Here is a 21,821-nt window from a genome sequence, read left to right as displayed (position 1 = left end):
GTCTGGTATGATGTCGTTGAAAATCATACACGCTTGCTGATTGCTCAATTAAAAACATGAGGTGAGTCAAAACGTTTGAAACAGACACCATGTTGGATTTGAGAACAGCGCCCGTAGTGCGTGGACATCGCGGTAAAAACATATTAAAAAACACATTGCACTTGTCAAACATATGAAACATTCTCTGAGTTGGTGAGGATGGGATGGGATGGGATAATGCTATAAAAACACAGAATCCGGTGTTTTTCTTCAACAAAGTCTGCAAACAACTCAAATGTTCGAGGGCATCCATGTATATTTCTTCATTACAGTGTCGGTGAAAAGCAGTTTTTAGATGGCTTATTACTTTGGCACCACTCAATGAAACTGCATTGACCTGACAACTAATGGTTCTGCAAAGTTTGGTGCTGTTTCACCAAGAGGTGGCAAAATTAGAGGCAGTGGTCACAAAAAACTTGAAAGCCTTATACATTTTTTGTTGTTTGAACAATCTGTACAAATGTTTGCACACAGATTCTAGGCACAGATTTCAATGTTTTTTGCAATGTTTGGTGGGATTTTTCCAAGAGAGGGCAAAATTAGAGGGGGTCTCAACATTTTTTGATGGCTTATAACTTGCTGTTTGACGGATCCGCACACAGGTTTTCAGAAAGATTTTAGACCCAACCATGAATGTTTATGTAAAGTCTGAATGGATTTTGTCAAGTGGGGGGGCCAAGTTTTATTACTATTTATTATAAGTACATTTTTACACTTTTCAAAAAATAAAACATGGACAGATTTGCAGCAAACTCGTGCAAGGAGCATTGGCAAGGACTCGAAAGCATGGTTTTGAAAAGTGTCATAATATGGATATAACAAATAGTGATATACCTTTGAGGACTGAGGTATAGCATAGGTCTATGGGTTGTGGCCAGATCAGTTGGCTACTGCCCATGGCTACTGGCCATGGGCTACTGGCCATGACCACAAGGGACCGGCAATGATAGAGATAGGTTTCAATGGGAAAATAAATTCTGCTTGTGGCTACAGCCTGAATTGCTGAACAGGATTGCAATGAGCAAGAGCATGAGCAAGGACCTCAAAGCATGGTTTTGCAAATCTATCCTGTGTTTTATTTTTTCTAATGTGTCAAAATGTAAGTACAAAACATGGTGATATAACTTTGGTGCCTGGGCAATGGGCCTGGCCCTGAGCATGGACAAATGTGTTCACTGATTTGCTTATTGGGGCATGCAGCATGGCCGAAGCCCTAGGTTTGAATAGGAAAACATATTCTGCTTGCGGTTACAACCTGAAGTGCTGGTCTGGATTACAACAAACCTGCATGAGCAGCATCAGCAAGGACTTGAAAGCATGCTTTTGCAAATCTGTCTTGTGTTTTATTTTTCCAAAGTGTCAATATGTAAGTACGAAAAATAGTAATGTAACTTTGGTGCATGGACAGTGGGCCTGGCCCTCGGCAAGGACAAATGCTTACTCTGATGTACTTATTAGGGCATGTGGCATGGCTGAAGCCCTAGGTTTAAATGGGAACATGAATTCTGCTTGAGGCTGCAGCATGAAGTACTCGACAGGATTGCTGCAAACTGGTGGGAGGAGCATCAGCAAGGACCTGAAAGCATGCTTTTGCAAATCTGTCCTGTGTTTTACTTTTTTGAAAGTGTCAAAAAGTAAGAACAAAAAATAGTGAAATAACTTTGCTGCATGGGCAGTGGGTCTGGCCCTTGGCAAGGACACGTGTCTACTCTGATTTGCCTATTGGGGAATGTTGCATGGCCGAAGCCCATGCCCCATTGATTATGGAGACTGGCCATGGCTGCAAGGCATGAGCACTGGCCATTGGTCACATTCTGGGGGTATAGTGGAAACTGAACTAGGATACAGGGTGGGTGCAGTGGATAACGGGGTGGTTTGTTGTGGCTGGGGTCATGATCAAGCCTCATGCCCTTGGCAATTCAACCATTGCTTGCATCCCCAGCATGTGCTGCCAATGACGACCCACATCAGTATGCATTGCAAAAAATATGTTTCTTAAAGGAGGTTTACAGTTCTTTCATATATCTGAAAAGAGGAATTTTGTTATAACTTATATACATTGATGTAACATCATGAAATATTTTCACTCATAAAAACCTATGAAATTCACCAAAAAAACGTTTTTAAAAGGACGTTATGGTTAAATTGCACTAATAAAAACTTATGAAATTCAGTGAACAAAACGTTGTTAAAGGGACGTTATGGTTACAAGTAAAACCGGAAACCCCCAGAAATTCCCCAGTTACGGAAAGATAAGCAACCATAACTCGCACCACCACAGTGCACTGCAAAGACAGATTAACTGTTAATTTACGTGCCCCTTGATCTGTCCTAATGTATAACAACTGGATATGTCTCAGAAGGTACTCCTGGGGGCACATTGTGTATGTTTTAAGATCTGCTTATTTTATTTGTACTGGACATTTTAGAATTTGATCATATATTTAATTGCAATTTGTGTATATTGTATGTTACCTAAAGACTCCAAGTCGAATAAAGGTTTATACACCAATATATATAATAAGGCGGCATCAGATAACATGTTAAAAAAAGAGAGCAGTTGATGAAGGTACCTGGTAGAATGCTGAATCAGCGAGATACTGGCTGAATGTTAGTGGAAAACAGTTAAGCTTTGTAACAGCGGTTAAGACTCTTTGCTGATCCATTGTTTTAAATGCCCTACCAACATTACAATGTTAAAATAAATATTACTTAACATAGTGCAGTTACTTAAAAATGTATTTTCAATCGAATGACATTTAAGGTCATTAATACACACATTGATTGTAACTACAGTTTGCCTCAATACATTTAGCATAATAAGACGCAGTTGATATTAATGCAATGCATTATTGTCCTTCCTATGGAATTCATTGGCCCACTGGCTTCAAGCTGGAAGGGGGTTGGTTTCTCAAAGATGCATCATCTGTTGTTAGTTGATTGGGCACATTAAGTCAGGCTTGGAGGATGATAATGGCCAAATATCACCGCAGATTGGATATCAACGCTAATTTATGAGCATCTTGTTATCAGTCCGCTCTTAACCATGAGTTCACATCATTCAGCAGCAGAAACGGTGCTGTTTTCTGGAGGACTGTACTATATTATCATGGTCAGAGAGGTGTTGTGGCTGATGTACACGTAGAATCGTTTTGGTAGAGTTAGTGGGACCAACAGAAAGGGCTCTGATATTGAGATTTACAGGGAAGAGTAGTGCAAGATCTCAAGCTTTTTTCCTCTTCGATATTAAAAGGGTTTTATTTGTCATGTGGGACAATTGTGCTTACAGCTTTTGCATAGCTAGCCATACACCAGGTTTCGGCGAGATCTATGGCTACCACAGATCTCAAATTCCTTCCTGTAATGATTGATGGTTGCTGCATGTTTAATGGCCAATATGCAGTTAGGGATTCTGCGTTATGATGGGCTCACTTTGAGAACACAGTGAAGATAGGGTGTCTGACACATGGGCTATCTCAATTCCCCCTTTCTTTTATGTAAATTCTCAAAAATGGGTATTTTCAATTTGAGGTACATAGTGGGTCATGCTTATTGGGGTGTTTCAGTAAGTGATCTTCCATTGCATAATATCCTCCAGTTTCTGGTTTTGGGATGTTGTGATGAAAATATGTACATGGTAGAGACTTTTTTCATTCAAAATGCATTCTGCTTCTGCCCCCTCTTAGCATCAAATTCAGATTTCAGTAGTGCACGCTCAATTGGTCCCAAAACAACATGCTTTTCCATACACAGCACCTCACTGCTCATTTTTTCATGCAGCCAGTATTTAAGCAGAATTGATGGTTCGGTAGAATGAATGCATGCTTCTTAGGTCGACCTGCACCCAGTGGATTATTGGTTTGATTGTCTATCACGCATTTGAGGTTGTTTTTATTAAGGTATGTATTTGAACAGCTGCTGTCCTGTTAGAATTGGTGCTTCAAATCTGCAAGGATATAAGAGTCATACAAGCGCGGTACTCTTGTGTAAAGTTTAACATTTCGGAGCTCATTGTATATGAGCCATAGCGTAATGCATGGGTTAAAGGCTTTACACCATGCATCCATTTCCCAGCTCATTTTCATTCATTTGCCTGGAAGAGAGGAGGGGCAGCACTAAACTTGCGTTTCTGCCGCGCACTTCCTCTCTGCCATACAAATGTTCTGGCATTTGCGCCGGCATGCAATTTCATTCCAGTGCAAATGCTGAGGATCCCATTCTGTCCCTCGGCTTTGTACACGAGGGAAAACCAGGTGCACTCAATAGGAATCCATTGTAAATGCTGCCTGCCATGCATGCATGGCAGGCAGCATTTACTCAATTTGCACAGTGCAGCACAAAAGGGGAGCGCAAAAGTCAGTTTACGTGCTTGTACACACATGTTTGCAGCCTTATGCCCTCACCTTTTGCACTGTGCCGTGCAAATGATGAACATTCGCCAGCTGGGACCCGCCTGCTGATAAGTGTACACCTAACGGGTCACGGCTGCCAAATTATGGGCTCATATTAAATGAGCTCCTAAGTTTCAAAAATGAAAATATACTGCAGTAGTACAGAGGTACGCATAGGTACGCTGAGCATCGATATAATGACTGCGTAAAATACTATTTATTTGCTATGTATTTACCTGTAATAGGCACGTGATCAATGGTACGAGTCGAGCCACAGCGGATAATAAAATCCTCCAAAATGTTATTTGTTTCTGTACTCTCAGGAATTTAAAAAAAAAAAAACGTGAGAACTGCAGCACCCGTTTTTTTCATTCTGAGCCTTATCTGTCCATCGTCTTGGACTGTCTTCCTACTGTAAACCTATGTCCCCGCTAAGAATTAGTGACAAGGCACGCCCTCTGTTGCCAGTCAAGTTTTCCTGCATTGACTTCTCCTCCAAACGCACGTTTTCATGACTCCATCAATCTTCAGGGAGGCTGTGTTTCTTTACCTTTTCAGGCGTGTCTTCATTTCCTTTTCAGGTGTGGCAGGTTAATTGACTATAACAAAGTGCGCGTCTTGTCACAAATTTTTCAACACTATCTGCCCGCTACTTCATTCCATGAACACAGGTGCATGTGCATTCATAGAATTTATAGGGCCTGATTACAAAGCGTTTTTCAATGGGATAGCACCACTTTTGTAAATCAGGCCCGTATGTGTGTTGGCCTAGTCACTTATGGGAACGCAAAATCCAGTGACGCATAACTTGTGCGAAATACTGAGGCGAACTTCGGGAAGGTTTCCAATGTGTGACATCACCCAAAGTTCCTTCGCATAGTTACATTATTATCCATGCATGTATAGACTTGACTAATGCAGATGTGCTGGCTAATGTGTTAGCTAAAGTATGAAAGAGAGAAAGGTAAATATACCATAACATAGAATACTGGAAAATGTCTTCGTGTGTAGATGAGAATATCATGGAACATTAATCTGTGTTTTAATTCATTCATGAACTAATATGAACGTCATTTATAACAAGCCTGTACACAAGTGTTTCTAGGCACAACGCAATGATAAGGTTGTTCGGAAGGACATGGAAGCACACGAAGACTGCCTTTTTCACAAACATGCACGTTCTGTTTCTTCATCCCCATATGTTTTCGAGACTAATCACAGAAACTATATTTTAGCATTCATTATTTTGTGACCACTTTTGGAAGTGTAAAAAAGATGCTGTTTTAAATCTAGAACCCATTAACTCCAAGCTTGTTTCATCAAATATGCCCTGCATATATCCGTGTCAAGTCATATCCACCTGCTTGTCTGCGTCAAAGTCGTGTGCCACGTGGATTGCACAGTGCTCAGGTGAGCAGCAGAGTTGACCACGGCAGAATTACATAAAGTGTCTCCCAGGTTAGGAAGGCAGAGGGATGAAAGCAGATAGTCTTTATTAAGTTGTCAATATCTCATGTCTTCTTATCAAATCAGGAAAGGGGGCTCTGTGACTGCTAATCTGATTCATCAAACGATAGCTGCAAATATTGCCTGTGACGTTGACACGGAAGATAAAGCACGTTGCCGCTGCAGAGCCTCTGAACTGCTTCATTGCTGGAAATTCATTTATTGTTATCAAATCAGGAAATGAGACACGACCACTTTAAACCTGTTTCATGGCAACTTGGGAGCTCTGCTTACTTCCGAATGCTTCTTCAATTTATCCCATCGCATCGCGCATTGCGCGCTTCATTACAAGTAACATGCTCATTTCGCACTAAAGAAGATAGTAACCCACCTTTCTTTTACTTTCAGGGTAGAAGAAAGCTTCAAAACATTATTCTGGTCAATATTTGGGTTGTCGGAAGTGATTTCAGTGGTGTTGAAGTACGACCACAAGTTCATCGAAAACATTGGTTACGTGCTCTACGGAGTCTACAACGTAACCATGGTGGTGGTGCTTCTCAACATGTTAATAGCCATGATCAACAACTCCTACCAGGAAATTGAGGTAGGTTTAATCCAGTCTCTTTAAGCCACACAGGTGCTTCATACATTGGTGAATAATATCGGTCATGTGAGATGAGGCTGATCAAAAGTATCGATATATATATGGTTTTTTTGGTGAATAATATCGGTCATGTGAGATGAGGCTGATCAAAAGTCATCGATATATATATGGCTTTTTCGTTTGGACAAATGGTTCGATTTGTTTGCCAATTGCATGCCTATCCCATCCCACATTGAAGGCACCATACATGTATGATGACCTTACGGAGTTACAGTATTTCAAATGAACTCTTAAAGTGCAGATTCGATTACAAAGTTACTTTCACATTTGCATGCGCAGAAGTGTACCTGCACACTGAAAAAAGGCACACCCATGCATCTGAACAAATTTGCAAAGCCGTCATTGAATATGTTTTCATTCAGATCCTCCTTTTCAACCCCCAGAGGAATTATGTAAAGCTCTGCATATGGGCGAGGTGACCCTCTACTTTTTTTGAGAAATGTTTGTCTTCAATAAAAGGACGCAAACATAAATGAATTTATTGCATTCATTATATAATTTTGGTGATTTGTATAGCGCCTCCTGTGGACATGTCAACTCCAATTGCATAAGAAATTGAGGGGGAGAATGAGGGAAGGGGGAAGAAGAAAAACGGGGTGAGGTAAATGAAAGTGTGTAGTAGGGAGGACAAAGGTTGAAACTAACACTAGCAATATCCAGATTACTTATCAAAAATCCTCATTACACCACATCCTATGCATCCTCTTCACAGTCCTAATACCATCTCACAGTCCTAATAACATACGAGCATGATTGCCAAAGGAGATACCGAACCTTGCAGTGAAACGCAAATTCACAGTCAAAATGCTGAAAACCTGTCAAATTGTATTAGGACCAGAATAATTAACCTGACACTACATCCAACGGCTTAATAAAAAAATAAAAACATGGCGTCAGAGTGACCATCCAGACATTGGTGTATTGAGCCACAAATGGGTTACCATTCTTGAAAGCCCATGAGGCAACCATGCCTCCGATCATTCAAACTTACATCACTTGTGGACTAGAGTTAAGCATCTTCATTCTAAAGTCGTCTTTCTCTGTGTTTCCTTTACTGGGGTGACCCAGAAAGGTTTTACTTAGTTTTTTGTGTTGTTAGCTTTATTAAAAGACCTATTTTGCGAGATCCTCAGTTGAACTTCCTTTTATTTTGGTAACACTGTAGTATTGTTGTTTGTTTTGCAATTATAGCAGCTTACACCCCTCTATAGCCTCACCTCAGCTTAAGTGACAGGGTGGTACCTTTCAGTCAGTGCCTGTTTAATCTTTATAATTAGGATCTCTGTTGGTTTAGTAGTGGAGGGGGGGCTGAGTAGGTGGTTCAGCCACTACGCATCCATCTGCTCCAGCAAGGCAGTGGTGATTGTGTTACAAGCAGATTTAGCCCTGCTGTTATGTGAACATCCAGTAAATCATTCAATGTGCCTGTCCCCTTTGGTTTTAGTGGTCCCCCATGGTCTATTGATTCTCTGGTGAAGAAAATGATAGATAAGGGGAAGAGTAACATCACCAGCCATTTTGACACCCTTCTAATGTTTATGAATCTCATAAGACCAGAAGGAAGAGGCTGGACCATGATCACACACATCTGAAATTTCAGTACACTGATTTACACAGTTTAGTGCTGCTGTTAAGTTACTGCTCTTAACATCTGAATTTGGTGTTTGATGTTGTGTATAATGAATATGCATGAAAGGCAAACACAACTAGCATGTTCAGGCTTTCTCTTAACTGCTATTTTCTTACATGAGTTCTTAAGCAGCTTCCAAGAGTGCACACAGTTCACTCAGAAAATATGTCCTTGAGGTAGACTCCTGCCAAAAACCTATCGTCAAACACATTTCTCTGCAGATTTCTTCTTACCATTGTACATAATAGGAACTGTGACAAATCAACTTCCGGGGCACCAGTGGTCCGGGGATGAATATCAGCTTCTAAACCATCAATCAACCCCACAATCTAGTACATCAGAAGGGATCTGAACAGATTGAAATACATGTGAATTATAAGAACTCCATGGCAATTTTTTATAACGTGGATGGAACAGCAGCCTTATCTCTGCAAGGTCGTGGATCATAGGTTAGTTGCAACACAGCAAAATTACAATTAGTACCAATGATAAAAGGGACTGTCCAGTCAAGGTTGTATAAAAATATCTACCTTATTATTACTACAACAGACAGTTCTAGCACACTACAAAATACAGCCCACCCTGTAAAGGAACACAGAGGACAGACAGCTTCATGAGGGAAAGGGATGCACTCTGGATACTGACAGGAGGGCAGTCAGCAAGTAATAAGTCTTACTATTGAAGGTTATTCGGTTCCAGCACCCAAGGGGCAAAGGGTCGTAACTATCTCTAGGGGCCTTCGGGGAAGGACCAGGTGGACAGAACCACAATGTAACTGGTGCTGAAGAAGTTCTTGGTGCTCGACAGCACAGAGGCAGTTCCAGGGTGCTTTGCAGCCCTTGAGACAGAGTTAGTGGCAGTATATAGCTGCAGGTAACAGGCGGCAGGCAGTTCAGCAGCAAGGATGTACGGACATCTGCAGGCTGTCTGGCATGGTGACTCAGGGGCAATAATCATTTTCTCTGTGCTGGTTGGCTGATCTCTAATGCTGGTCGAGGCGTCTCGGACTGCTCTGGTGACTGTGGCGTGACAACAGTCAGTGGTGCAGCCGGAAACAATTTGAGTACTCGACTGTCTCGAAAATGTCATTAAAAGAAGGAGGCTGGATGATGCTTGTGTGTGTCATGAACCATCGGACGCGTCCTTTCTGGACTTCCTGGTCCCTGACCCATAGGGGCTTGCACTCAGCAGTACTCCCAACATGGCCACCAAACGCGGAACACTGTTTACCAGTTTCCGCGCCGTACACATTACTTTCTATAAAGTGGACACCCCCCACAGCCCTGCGCATCTCAACGCTACCTCTTGCCGTGGCTAGACGTGTGCTGCCGTAGTTCGCTTGTGTTTTTCCTTTGATTCTTGGTTCCCGGTTCCACCAATTCCTCCTCCTTCATTCCCCCTCCTTTTTGTCCTGCTTGCATCCTGGATCTCCGTGCACTCGTCTTCCGTGTGCACTCTTTCCTGTTTCCTGGATTGCCTCAGACTTCCCGGGCATCTGAACATTCACAGGACTTGGAACCTGGAACGCACGCTGGAACACGAGGACCTGCACGCTGGGTTATACAAGACCCGAACTCTACGAAAGAAGACTCCATCGAAGAACTCCAACAAACAACAAAGACAGGTGAGAAGGGGCAAACCTGTGACAGATTGAGATGCCAACAAACTGATACAGATACGGACATGGAGGCTGCAGTTCAAGATCTCATGCGTGGCATGCAAGAGTTAACCACAGAAGTTCAGAATTTCAAAGCTGAGAATGCCGCATTAAAACCACTAGTCCTGTCAAGTGTATTGCTGGGAGGAGTAGTGGATAAATATGATGGCTCCTCAAAGAACCTTCATAGCTTCCTTGATTCATGTTTAGTGCACTTTACCTTTAAGCCCTACTACTTTTCCACCCCCAGGGCAAAGGTGGGCTTTATGATTTTGCATCTCTCCAGGAAGGCCCACTCACGGTCTCAAATAATATCCAGGTCCCCAGAGCCTATCATGACTACACTGATGTGTTTTCAACTGCCATAGTTCAAGCCCTACCTCCTCACAGACCTGAAGACTGCGCTATCGATACTGAACCCTCGGCAGTGATTCCCTTTGGAAGGATGTTCATCATATCAGAACCAGAGAAAAGGGCCCACCGAGAATACTTGGATACCAACGTAGGAAATGGCACCATACGACCATCCAAATCCCCAGCGGGAGCTTTGTTGTTTTTCGTTCCCAAGAAAGATACTAAGGATCTTAAGCCTTGTCTTGATTATCTTGGTCTTAATCAATGCACCCTCAAGGACCGCTACCCATTGCCCTTAATCTCGGATATCCTGGAAGCGGTGAGAGGAGCCGTAATCTTCACGAAATTGGATCTCAGAGGTGCCTACCATCTGATCCGTATAAAGGAAGGTGACAAATGTAAAACGGCCTTTAGAACACCCTTTGGTCACTTTGACTACCTAGTCATGCCCTTCGGACTCGCCAATGTCCCAGCGGTCTTCCATCGTTTTATGGACCGGGTGTTCTCCGATATGTTGTTCCTCTTCGTCATAGTTTACCTGGACGACATACTGATATTCTCCAAGGACCATCTTAAGCATGAAGAGCATGTCAAGGCAGTCTTACAACGGCTACGTGTACATAAACTCCTGGCTAAACCCGAGAAATGCCTTTTTCATGTCTCTACTGTTCACTATCTCGGATTTGCCCTTAGTCCAGAAGGAATAGGAATGGACACTCAAAAGTAATTTCCATAATATCCTGGACTGTTCCAACTACTATGAAACAGATTCAATCCTTCCTGGGGCTTGCTAATTTCTACCGAAAATTCATACCTTCCTTTTCGGAGATAGTTCAACCGATCATTACATTGTTGAAGAAGGATACTCCCTTCCTCTGGACTGCAGCCCAAGATGAAGCGTTCCAACGTTTGAAGTCAGAGTTTATACAAGCCCCCATCTTGGCTCAACCTGACATTAATCAACCTTTCCTAGTGGAGACTGATGCCTCTAACTACCCCATCGGAGCAGTCTTAAAGTAGGAATTTGAAGACAAGTTAGAACACCCCATCGCTTATCTCTCGCGAACCCTAACTCCTAGCGAGAACCATTATCCTGTTCTGGAAAAGGAACTGTTGGCCATCCGTCAAGCCTTCACAGAGTGGCGTCATCTACTCCTGGGAGCTAAACATCCTGTTCAGGTCCGTACGGATCGTTGGAATCTCCAAGTCCTACAATCCATGGAATGTAGGAATAGTTATCAAGCCCGTTGGGCCTTCTTCTTTGCCCAGTACCAGTTCCAAATCGATCATGTACCTGGAACACACAACATAATTGCTGATGCCTTATCCCGACATCCTGACTACAAAACTCTTGAAGATCGATCCTTCCCAAAGATGTTTCCCAATACAATTTTCATAGCTCAAGCAATCACTCTCCTGGAAGACATTCAGATTCAAACCCAGTCCACTGAGATCTGGAATCAATTTACTGGGAATAATCGATGGAATCTTAAAATCAAGAACAGGTATTTGTTCAAGGACAATGGCCTGGTCATTCCCACACAGAGACTGAGACAAAGGATCACAAGCCTCTTTCATGATACCCTTCATTGAGGACATTGTGGCATTACCAACACTCCGTTTAATACAAAGACAGTTTTGGTGGCCAAGAATGAAACATGACGTCCAGCAGTACATCCAAGCCTGTGCAGTTTGCAATCAAAACACGCATGATAACAAGAGGCCGACGGGTCTCCTACTCCAACCAACGCTACCAACAAGGCCCTGGGAATTTATTGCTACAGACTTTATTGTGGAACTACCACCTTCCAGGGGATACACAACTATCATGGTTACCATTGATTTATTCACTCACATGGCTCATTTTACACCCTTTTATAAATTACCATCTTCTTCAGAACTTGCTGGAATCTTCCTGGAACACATATACCGACTTCATGGACTCCCTTCCAAGATCATATTAGACAGAGGTCCCCAATACATATCTCAATTATGGAAACGCTTATGCCATATATTAGGAATCCAACGTGCCCTCTCCTCAGGTTATCATCCACAGACCAACAGAGCTACAGAACGTGTGAACCAAACCCTGGAGCAGTATCTTCGTTGTTTCACCACCAAGGTCCAGGACGATTGGTCTCTTTTAATACCTGTGGTTGAATTTGCCTACAACAATTCGGATCACTCGGCTGTCAAGACCAACCCCGTCTTCTGCAGCCAGGATTCCACCCTTCGGTTCTACCATCCCTTATCCCACATCCTACACCAGTTCCTACAGTCGACTCCTGGATTGAAACCCTCATCAATGTACACAAGGAAGCCAAAGAACACCTCAAAAGGGCCTGAGCTAACACCAAGCACTATGCAGACTCCAAAAGAAGACCAGGACCTTCCTATGCAGTGGGTGATAAAGTCTGGCTATTCTCGAAGCTACTGCCTCGACACTTACGACCTAATAAGTTGGCTCCTCGATACTATGGCCCTTTTTCCATAAAGGAAAGCATTAACCCAGTGGCCTTCCGACTCAAATTACCAGACTCCTGGAAGAGGATCCACCCAGTGTTTCACACATCTCTAATGAAACCATACATCCAGACCTTGTGGTCTGCTCCAAGATCTACCCCTGTGGTTGTCGACGACCAGCTAGAATACGAAGTGTCCCGAATATGTTACCCCAGGTACAGACACGGTCAGCTTCAGTATCTGGTGGAGTGGAAAGGCTATCCACCCAGTGAACACACCTGGGAACCGGTCTCAAACCTAAACGCCCCAGGCTACTTCAAAGGTTCCACCTTATACACCCGGGCATACCCGGAGGAACAGGCCTTCGGAGGAGGCATGCTGTCATGAACCATCAGATGTGTCCTTTCTGGACTTCCTGGTCCCTGACCCATAGGGGCTTGTACTCAGCAGTAATCCCAACTGAAATCACTCCACTGGCTCTCCGTGGCTGCAAAGATCAGGTTTCTCACTTACTACAAGGCTCTCTTCCCACATACTCTCCTTCTAGAGCTCTCCAATCATGCTCCTCCAACTCTCTTTGGGTGAGCCGTTTTTCCAAACAGAGATTTGGGGGTAGATACTTATTGTCTGGAGGTGCCTCCCTCTGGAGCAGCCTCCCTGCCTCACTCTGACTTGAGCTGGACCTCCTTAAGTTCTGGAAACTCCTCAGGGCCTTCCTTTTCTCTTCCTCTTTCTCTCTCCCTCTCCCCTGCAAACCTCCACTCTACTTGCTTCTCTCCCTCCTTCTTTCTCTTTCCCAACCTGCTCAGCTCACTGACTGGTCGTTTGGTGAACCTCCAGTGCCATAAAGATCACAGGCTCCCCCACCAGTCCGGCACTTTGCCTCCGGCCTCTGCAGTTTGCTTGGCACTGTAACGCTTACCTTAGACTCCTCGGGGACACCACTTGATATTCGGAAACTTCTCAGGGTGCGCTGTTATCTTATCCCAATTGGACTCTCTATCTATACATGAAAACAATTACCACACTCAATAACTAAGTGATTCCTAAAATAGGGAAAAAAGAATCACCTTCAAAATAAACTGTATTCTTCGGTTACCTTAGTTGGTGATTTGGTTAGCTCTCCATCCTGCTTCTGCGCAGGGGTGCGTGTTCTGAAGAAGGGACGTGAGGAGAATGGAATTATCCTTAAACTTCCAGAAATGTCTAAAGGGGTACACTTCCTAACAGTGTCAGACAGGAATGGTGTCACTAACCCTCTAAATGCAGAAACACCCTAATGTGTCTAAAAACTGAAGTGCACAACCCGCAACATTTTTGGTTCCAAAATGCGTAAACTTAGTGTACCTGATGACGACAGAAAAAACGAACACTAATGTTCCTAGAAACAATTCTCCACACAACCCTCTTAACTTCTGTGAGGTGAATATGGTTTGAACATTCACTTGCGCGAAAGAACTAATGTGTGAAAAGCAGTTGCTACTATAGGAACCATTAATCTATAGCGAGAACTAAAAGGGAAAGATACTTGCTGTGAAAACAACAGGGGCGACAGAACTGGGAGGTGCGCCTCGAAAACTCTCCTCACAATAAACGCCAACTGGAAAAGCGTAACCGCCAACACCGCACTGAAGAAAGCCAACTTTACACAGAATTCACAACTTGGGACAGCGGACTGGACGGGAAAAGCTATTCCAGGGCACTACAGAAAAGGGTTTCCATGGAATACTAGGGAAGCTGAGGAATTCCTGTCAGAGGGCTGAACCGCGGTAAGCGTTCGCTGAGACAGCTGAAGACGCGAAGCGCCGTTGAGCAAAGGGGCGGGGCTTAAATACTCCCGAGTGACAGAAAACTAGACTGCTGGCCCACCTAGAGGTTGTAACTACAGGCAGCCATGTTGAGTGATGAGGAAGAGTCAACCTGCCTATTCTTAGACCAGCAACTGTAAGCGGCCAACCAGGAACTCTTGGAAATTCTTTTGCGAGGGAACCCCGTAATCATGACAGTATTCCCCCCCAAGGCCCCTCCAAAACTGAAATTCCCTCTCCCTGGTTTGGATGGGTGGTTGCGGTGAAACATTCTGAGTAGCCTAGGGGCATGAACATTCTCGCAGGGTTCCCAAGTTCTGTCTTGAGGGCCATAACCTTTCCAATCCACTAAGTAGAATAGCCTATTACGCACAATTTTGGAATCTAAAATGGCCTTGACCTCGTATTCTAGTTGGTCATCATCAATGACCACAGGGGCTGGTGCTTCGGAGATTCGTGTGTTTGGATTAACAGGCTTTAAAAGAGAGACGTGAAATACTGGATGGATTTTCATGTTCTTTGGAAGGGTTAACTTGATGGCCACGGGATTGATGATTTTTTCAATTGCAAAAGGTCCCAGGAAGCGGGGAAGGAACTTTCTAGCTCCCTTCAAGGTCAGGTTTCGGGTGGCCAACCAAACCAAATTCCCCACCTCATACTCTGGTGCAACACTTCTTTTGTCATCTGCAAATTTTTTCTGGGATTTTTTGGCCATGGATAATTGTTCTCGAGCTTGAGCGATGGCTGAGGTGATTTTCTCATGCAGGGATTTTACTGCTGGCATTTCTAACGGTTCAGGTGGATCGTAAGCTGAGGTGCGTGGATGTCGGCCATGTAAGGTGTAAAAAGGACTCAAACCAGTGGAGGAATGAACAGAATTGTTATATGCATATTCGGTTATCCACAAAACATTTAGCCAGGTGTTCTCCAATTGATGCAACATACATCTGAGGTACTGCTCTAGAGTTTGATTGGTTCGCTCAGTTTGACCGTCAGTTTGGGGATGATGACTGGTGGACAAACGTACATCAACTTTGGCCAATTCACAACATCTTCTCCAAAACTTGGCGACGAATTGGCTACCTCGATCAGAGATTATCACCGCAGGAAAGCCATGCAGCTTCACAATATTCTCCAAAAAGGTTTTTGCCAGAACTGAGGCTGACGGCAATCCTTTCAATGCGATAAAATGTGCCATTTTGGAGAACAAGTCCACCACCACCATGATCGTGTCAAACCCTTCACAAGGAGGTAAATCGGTGATGAAGTCCATGGAGATGGTGTGCCAGGGGGTTGGTGGCACACTCAATGGAAGAAGCAAGCCTGCAGGTTTTCTCTTTTGATTCTTATTTTGAGCGCAGTTACCACAAGTTTTCAAATGCTGAATGACATCTTTTCTCCAGGTAGGCCACCAATAAGATCTTTTAACTTTCTCCATGGTCTTTTTGATTCCGGGGTGACCTTCCAAAAGAGCGTCATGATAGTTGGTAACCACTCTTTCTTGTAGTTGAGGCGTGGGCAAGTATAACCGTTCTTGATAAAAGGGAAGACCCTCCTGCACTGTAAAGCCTACTCCTCTGGACTCCCAGTTCAACAATTCATCCTGCGTAAGATGGTTTTGAATTTCCCTTTTTAACTCTTCAAAGGCAGAGTCCGTTGTGTTCATTACTCCCAGGATCTTTTCTCCAGAAATGATCTCCACTGGATTCACTGGCACATAGGCTTCTTCTCCATTACCCATTCGAGACAAGGCATCAGCCTTACCATTTCGCACTCCTGGTCTGAAAGTAATAACAAAGTCATATTCCGCTAGAAAGAGGGCCCATCGTAGCTGTCTTGAAGATTGTGCCTTTGCAGAGCGTAAGTATTGCAAGTTCCGATGATCGGTGAAGATGGTCACCGTGTGTCGTGCGCCCAGCAAGTGATGCCTCCATTCCTTCAAGGCACAAATTATAGCCAAAAACTCCTTATCGGTAATGGTGTAATTTAATTCTGCAGCAGCGAACTTCCTTGACCAGAAAGCTACGGGGTGCAATTCTTGGGTGTCAGGATCACGCTGAGACAATACGGCTCCCATAGCCACGTTAGAGGCATCAGTCTCGACTACAAACGGAAGATCAGGTCTTGGATGTTGTAGAACAGGTGCAGCAGTAAATTGCTCTTTTAATTTCTTAAATGCCTCATCAGCTTCATTAGTCCATTCAAATTTCCTGTTTTTTCGAAGTAGTGAGGTGATAGGATGAACTAGGCCAGAGAAATCAGAAACAAAACGCCGATAGAAATTCGCGAATCCCAGAAAACTCTGAACTCCTTTGACAGAAGTTGGAGCAGGCCACGACAGGATGGCATCAACCTTTCTGTTATCCATTTTGACTCCACTAGAAGATAGAATGAACCCCAAGAATTCAATCTCAGGGACGTGAAAATGACACTTTTCCAATTTCACATACAGAGAATTGTCTTGGAGCCTTTGAAGCACCGATGTCACGTGCCTTACATGATCCGCCAGGTTTGCAGAGAAAATTAAAATGTCGTCCACATAGACCACCACACAGATGTCCAGTAGATCTCTGAAGATATCATTCATAAAGGCCTGGAAGGCAGCAGGAGCATTGCAAAGCCCGAAGGGCATGACTTGATATTCGAAGAGCCCGAATCGTGTCCGAAAGGCGGTTTTCCACTCCTCACCTCTCTTAATTCGAATGAGATGATAGGCACCTCTTAGATCAAGCTTGGTGAATATTTGTGCCTGCTTCACCTGATCCAGCAAGGTCGAAATAAGGGGAAGAGGATAGCGGTTCTTCACCGTGATTTGATTCAGTGCTCTGTAATCTATGCAGGTTCGCAAATCCCCTTCCTTTTTGGGCACAAAAAAGAGAGGAGATGCCACCGGTGACTTGGACGGTCTAATAAACCCATTGGCCAGGTATTGATCCAGATAAGCCTTTAGATGAGCATTTTCTTTTTCAGTGAGGGCATAAATTCTGCTACAAGGAAGCTGAGCCCCTGGAATGAGATCAATTTGACAGTCATAGGGTCTGTGAGGGGGCAAAATTTCTGCCTGTTTTTCTTTTTGGAAAATATCCTGGAATTTTTTGTATTCTACTGGTAATGAACCTATGAGACCCAAGGTGGTGTAGATAGTCATCTCAGACTGCCTGGCGTCCTTTGGACCTTCTGCAGAAAAACACATACTTTGGCACTTGGAGTCAAACTTCAATGTCCGGGAACACCAATCGATCACAGGGTTATGCTTCTCCAACCAAGGTATTCCCAAGATGATCTGGAATTGAGGAGCTTGAATCAGGTCAAAAGAGATCCTCTCCCTGTGTCCTTCCTGGCAAAGCATTAAGAGGGGGTCAGTGCACTGGGTCACGGGACCTGACACCAAAGGTGTACCATCCACTCCGGAGACGTTTTCAGCTTCCAACTTATTCCTCAAGGGGAATCCCAATTTACTAGCCAGATGTTGATCCATGTAGTTGCCAATGGCCCCACAGTCTATGTACGCAACCAATGCATGCCTCTGTGTGGGGTTATTGTGGCAAGAAAGGACAATAGGACACACGAAGTGTGAGGTCGCTGCAACCTTTTCCATGCTCGACAAGCGGACCTCTAAACTTGTCGGGCACTGGAGTTTTCCGCCGTCTGTTCTTTTTTATCCGGATTGATTCCTCCTAAAGGCCTCCGTGAAGGTTTTACTGGACAATCCTTTAAAAAATGACCGGCCTTGCCACAATACAAACACAACTGCAACTGTCGTCTCTTCTCTCTCTCTGCTTGGGAAATTGGGCCTCGAATTCCGCCCAACTGCATGGGTTCATTGGGAACATCTAATCCTGACTTCGACGTTGGTTCTCGGGAGCGGACTACAAAGGGTCGACTGTCCTGACGAGCTCGATCCGTTCTCCTATCCTGAAGACGATGATCCAACTGGATTGTCAGGTCTATGAATTCTGTGAGACATTCGGGCGGATTGACAACTTGAGCGAGAACATCCTTCAGCTCACTGCGCAGACCACGATAAAACAGTGTCACTCTCTTTTCTGTAGGCCAATTAGTTTCTGCCACTAATCGATTGAAAGTAGCCACGTAAGCAAGCAGCTCCTGATTGCCCTGCTTGAGTGACAGTAACTCATTGTCCAATGCCTGACCTTGTGAATGGCGAGCAAACAATTTCTCTAACTCTCTCTGGAATTCTGAAAAGTTCTGCAACACGGGATCATCCCGATTAACCAAAGGAATGGACCAATCTGCTGCATGACCACCCAAATAAGACAACACGAAAGCAACCTTTGATTGGTCAGTGGAGAAAACCCCAGGTCTGCACAAAAAATGTAGTCTACACTGATTTAAAAACACGGCAAACCTTTTCGGGTCCCCCGTGAATCTCTCAGGAGGGGCTAAGGGAATATTTCCTGGAATTACCACTTGGAACGGAACTGAGGGCGATGTAGAAGAGGAAGCTTGGGCATTACCTTGGGGAAGGGGAACCTGTCCCGCCTGATTCTGTAATAACTGGCGAGCCAACTCTTCAGTTCGTTCCCTATTGATTCCCAGTTCCCTTCTAAGAGCGCCGGTTTCGGACCGGGCTGCATGGACTTCAGCTCTAAGTTCTCCCAGTAGTTGAGCTAACTGATCTACCTCAGAAGTTCCCATGATGCCCAGGCGGAGTATTTTTTATGACTGGCTTCGCGTTCTGTAACGCTTACCTTAGACTCCTCGGGGACACCACTTGATATTCGGAAACTTCTCAGGGTGCGCTGTTATCTTATCCCAATTGGACTCTCTATCTATACATGAAAACAATTACCACACTCAATAACTAAGTGATTCCTAAAATAGGGAAAAAAGAATCACCTTCAAAATAAACTGTATTCTTCGGTTACCTTAGTTGGTGATTTGGTTAGCTCTCCATCCTGCTTCTGCGCAGGGGTGCGTGTTCTGAAGAAGGGACGTGAGGAGAATGGAATTATCCTTAAACTTCCAGAAATGTCTAAAGGGGTACACTTCCTAACAGTGTCAGACAGGAATGGTGTCACTAACCCTCTAAATGCAGAAACACCCTAATGTGTCTAAAAACTGAAGTGCACAACCCGCAACATTTTTGGTTCCAAAATGCGTAAACTTAGTGTACCTGATGACGACAGAAAAAACGAACACTAATGTTCCTAGAAACAATTCTCCACACAACCCTCTTAACTTCTGTGAGGTGAATATGGTTTGAACATTCACTTGCGCGAAAGAACTAATGTGTGAAAAGCAGTTGCTACTATAGGAACCATTAATCTATAGCGAGAACTAAAAGGGAAAGATACTTGCTGTGAAAACAACAGGGGCGACAGAACTGGGAGGTGCGCCTCGAAAACTCTCCTCACAATAAACGCCAACTGGAAAAGCGTAACCGCCAACACCGCACTGAAGAAAGCCAACTTTACACAGAATTCACAACTTGGGACAGCGGACTGGACGGGAAAAGCTATTCCAGGGCACTACAGAAAAGGGTTTCCATGGAATACTAGGGAAGCTGAGGAATTCCTGTCAGAGGGCTGAACCGCGGTAAGCGTTCGCTGAGACAGCTGAAGACGCGAAGCGCCGTTGAGCAAAGGGGCGGGGCTTAAATACTCCCGAGTGACAGAAAACTAGACTGCTGGCCCACCTAGAGGTTGTAACTACAGGCAGCCATGTTGAGTGATGAGGAAGAGTCAACCTGCCTATTCTTAGACCAGCAACTGTAAGCGGCCAACCAGGAACTCTTGGAAATTCTTTTGCAAGGGAACCCCGTAATCATGACAGGCACTACTGCAATATGCTCCATGAGAGGGGCAACCACTCTGCACTTAGACCTGACTCCTGCTAGGCTGGGCACACGTGTCCGCCTCCCCCTCCCTTGCACTTCCTGTCTCGGAGCACTTACGCAACCTTGTTTGTACAAGACCTAGCAAAACTGACTGTCCGGTCCTCCCATTGTTCCGCTCCCTAGCATGGCCATGCCTGATATTCTCATTCATAGGCGCATTGATTGCCAACCACCAAGCAGTCACCAGGCCTAGTACTGTAGTTTATTGTACTGTATGTTCCTCCCGTCCCCCCTCTCCCCTCATTTTTTGTCACGCACTTACACTAGTAGATATGCCTCTGGCCTAGTATGCTAGTTATTGTTGTTAGATCATTCAGAATCTTCAAGGTCTAAGAATGAGGACTGTAATCCCTTTTCCCTTCCAGCCTTGAAGTGCTTTGAAGCACTTCACTTGTGTATAAGTGATGTGCAAATAAACAATTACAATCGTAATTATTCAATTGTTTTTTTTTAAAGTTTCAGATTTTTCGAAATTAGAGTTTTCAACCTTTTACCCTACTGCTTTCTCTAGGTGATCATTTCAGTGTATCACAACCTATGAACATAAAATAGTGGGCTGACATGTGTTTCAGCCCTTCCGTATACGACTCCTGGTTTTAATAGTACTTGAATGATGATAGAAATCTGTTTCTTTTTTTGCACATAGACAGGCCGATTCATGGAATTAATGTGCGCTGAAAATTTCCGCGCAAGCATGCAAAAGCATGCGAATCGCAGCGCAAGTGCAAAAATTGCAGTGAATCCCGTGCACATTGATTCATGGAAGTCCATGCGCGTGTAAATCCATGGATGTGCACCAAAATCCTGCATGGCGCACACTGGCGCACACGTCTTCAAACAGCTTGCGCTACACACACAGCGAAAGCGCACATAGCGCAGCGCACACAACAAAAGTAGGCGTAACACGGGGCGTAACACGCGGAATGGGGAACAATGCGTGAAAATGTGGGTGTCACGGGGGAAGTACAGCAGGCAATTGCGCGGAACGCCCACACGCGCGCCTACAACACGTAATCATTGAATCGAACGGGGCTTATGCGTGCGCCAAAAAAGAAGCGCTAATCCAGAAACACGTACGCCAGTAGGAAGCAGGCGTACGTGGACCCACGCAGCACACAAGTGCACGCAAACAACAAACAAGCTCAGACGCTAAGATGAATATACCGTTCCTTGCAGCAGCGGTCGTGGGATACCGCAGGAGGAGGAGGAGGATAGTCAGGCCCAGAAGTTTTACACCCAGAACTAGCCTTTTTGGGATGCCCGATGACCAGGTGTATGGGAGGTACAGGTTTACACCTCACATAATACTCGACCTGGTGATTGAGTGGGAGGATGACCTCACATCACCCACCCTGTGCTCCCAAGCACTGAGACCCCTGGAAAAGGTGCTTAATGTACTGCACTTCTTGGCCACTGGATCATTTCAGTGGACAAGTGCAATAGTGGGGGGGTGTCACAGGCCAAGCAGTCACACTGCCTACACCAGGTGTTGGCCATCATGACTGCACG

At 44.4% G+C, this 21,821-nt stretch overlaps 1 protein-coding gene across 2 annotated transcripts in view; it reads left to right on the top strand.

Moving 5' to 3' along the window:
* The window catches only part of TRPC7 (transient receptor potential cation channel subfamily C member 7), a 1,454,711-nt gene that overhangs the window by 1,239,738 nt on the left and 193,152 nt on the right, over positions 1-21,821 (top strand). For both annotated transcript variants that reach the window (XM_069652608.1, XM_069652607.1), the window contains exon 8: positions 6,285-6,480. In XM_069652608.1, the coding sequence (XP_069508709.1) occupies positions 6,285-6,480 (196 nt within the window). The remainder of the gene's footprint in view (positions 1-6,284; positions 6,481-21,821) is intronic.

This window comes from Ambystoma mexicanum, chromosome 3p (genome assembly GCF_040938575.1).
Source record: "Ambystoma mexicanum isolate Mex_15411 chromosome 3p, UKY_AmexF1_1, whole genome shotgun sequence".
Classification (NCBI taxonomy): Eukaryota; Metazoa; Chordata; class Amphibia; order Caudata; family Ambystomatidae; genus Ambystoma; species Ambystoma mexicanum.
Note: the sequence above shows the minus strand (reverse complement) of the source record. Positions and strands in the feature narration are given on the sequence as shown.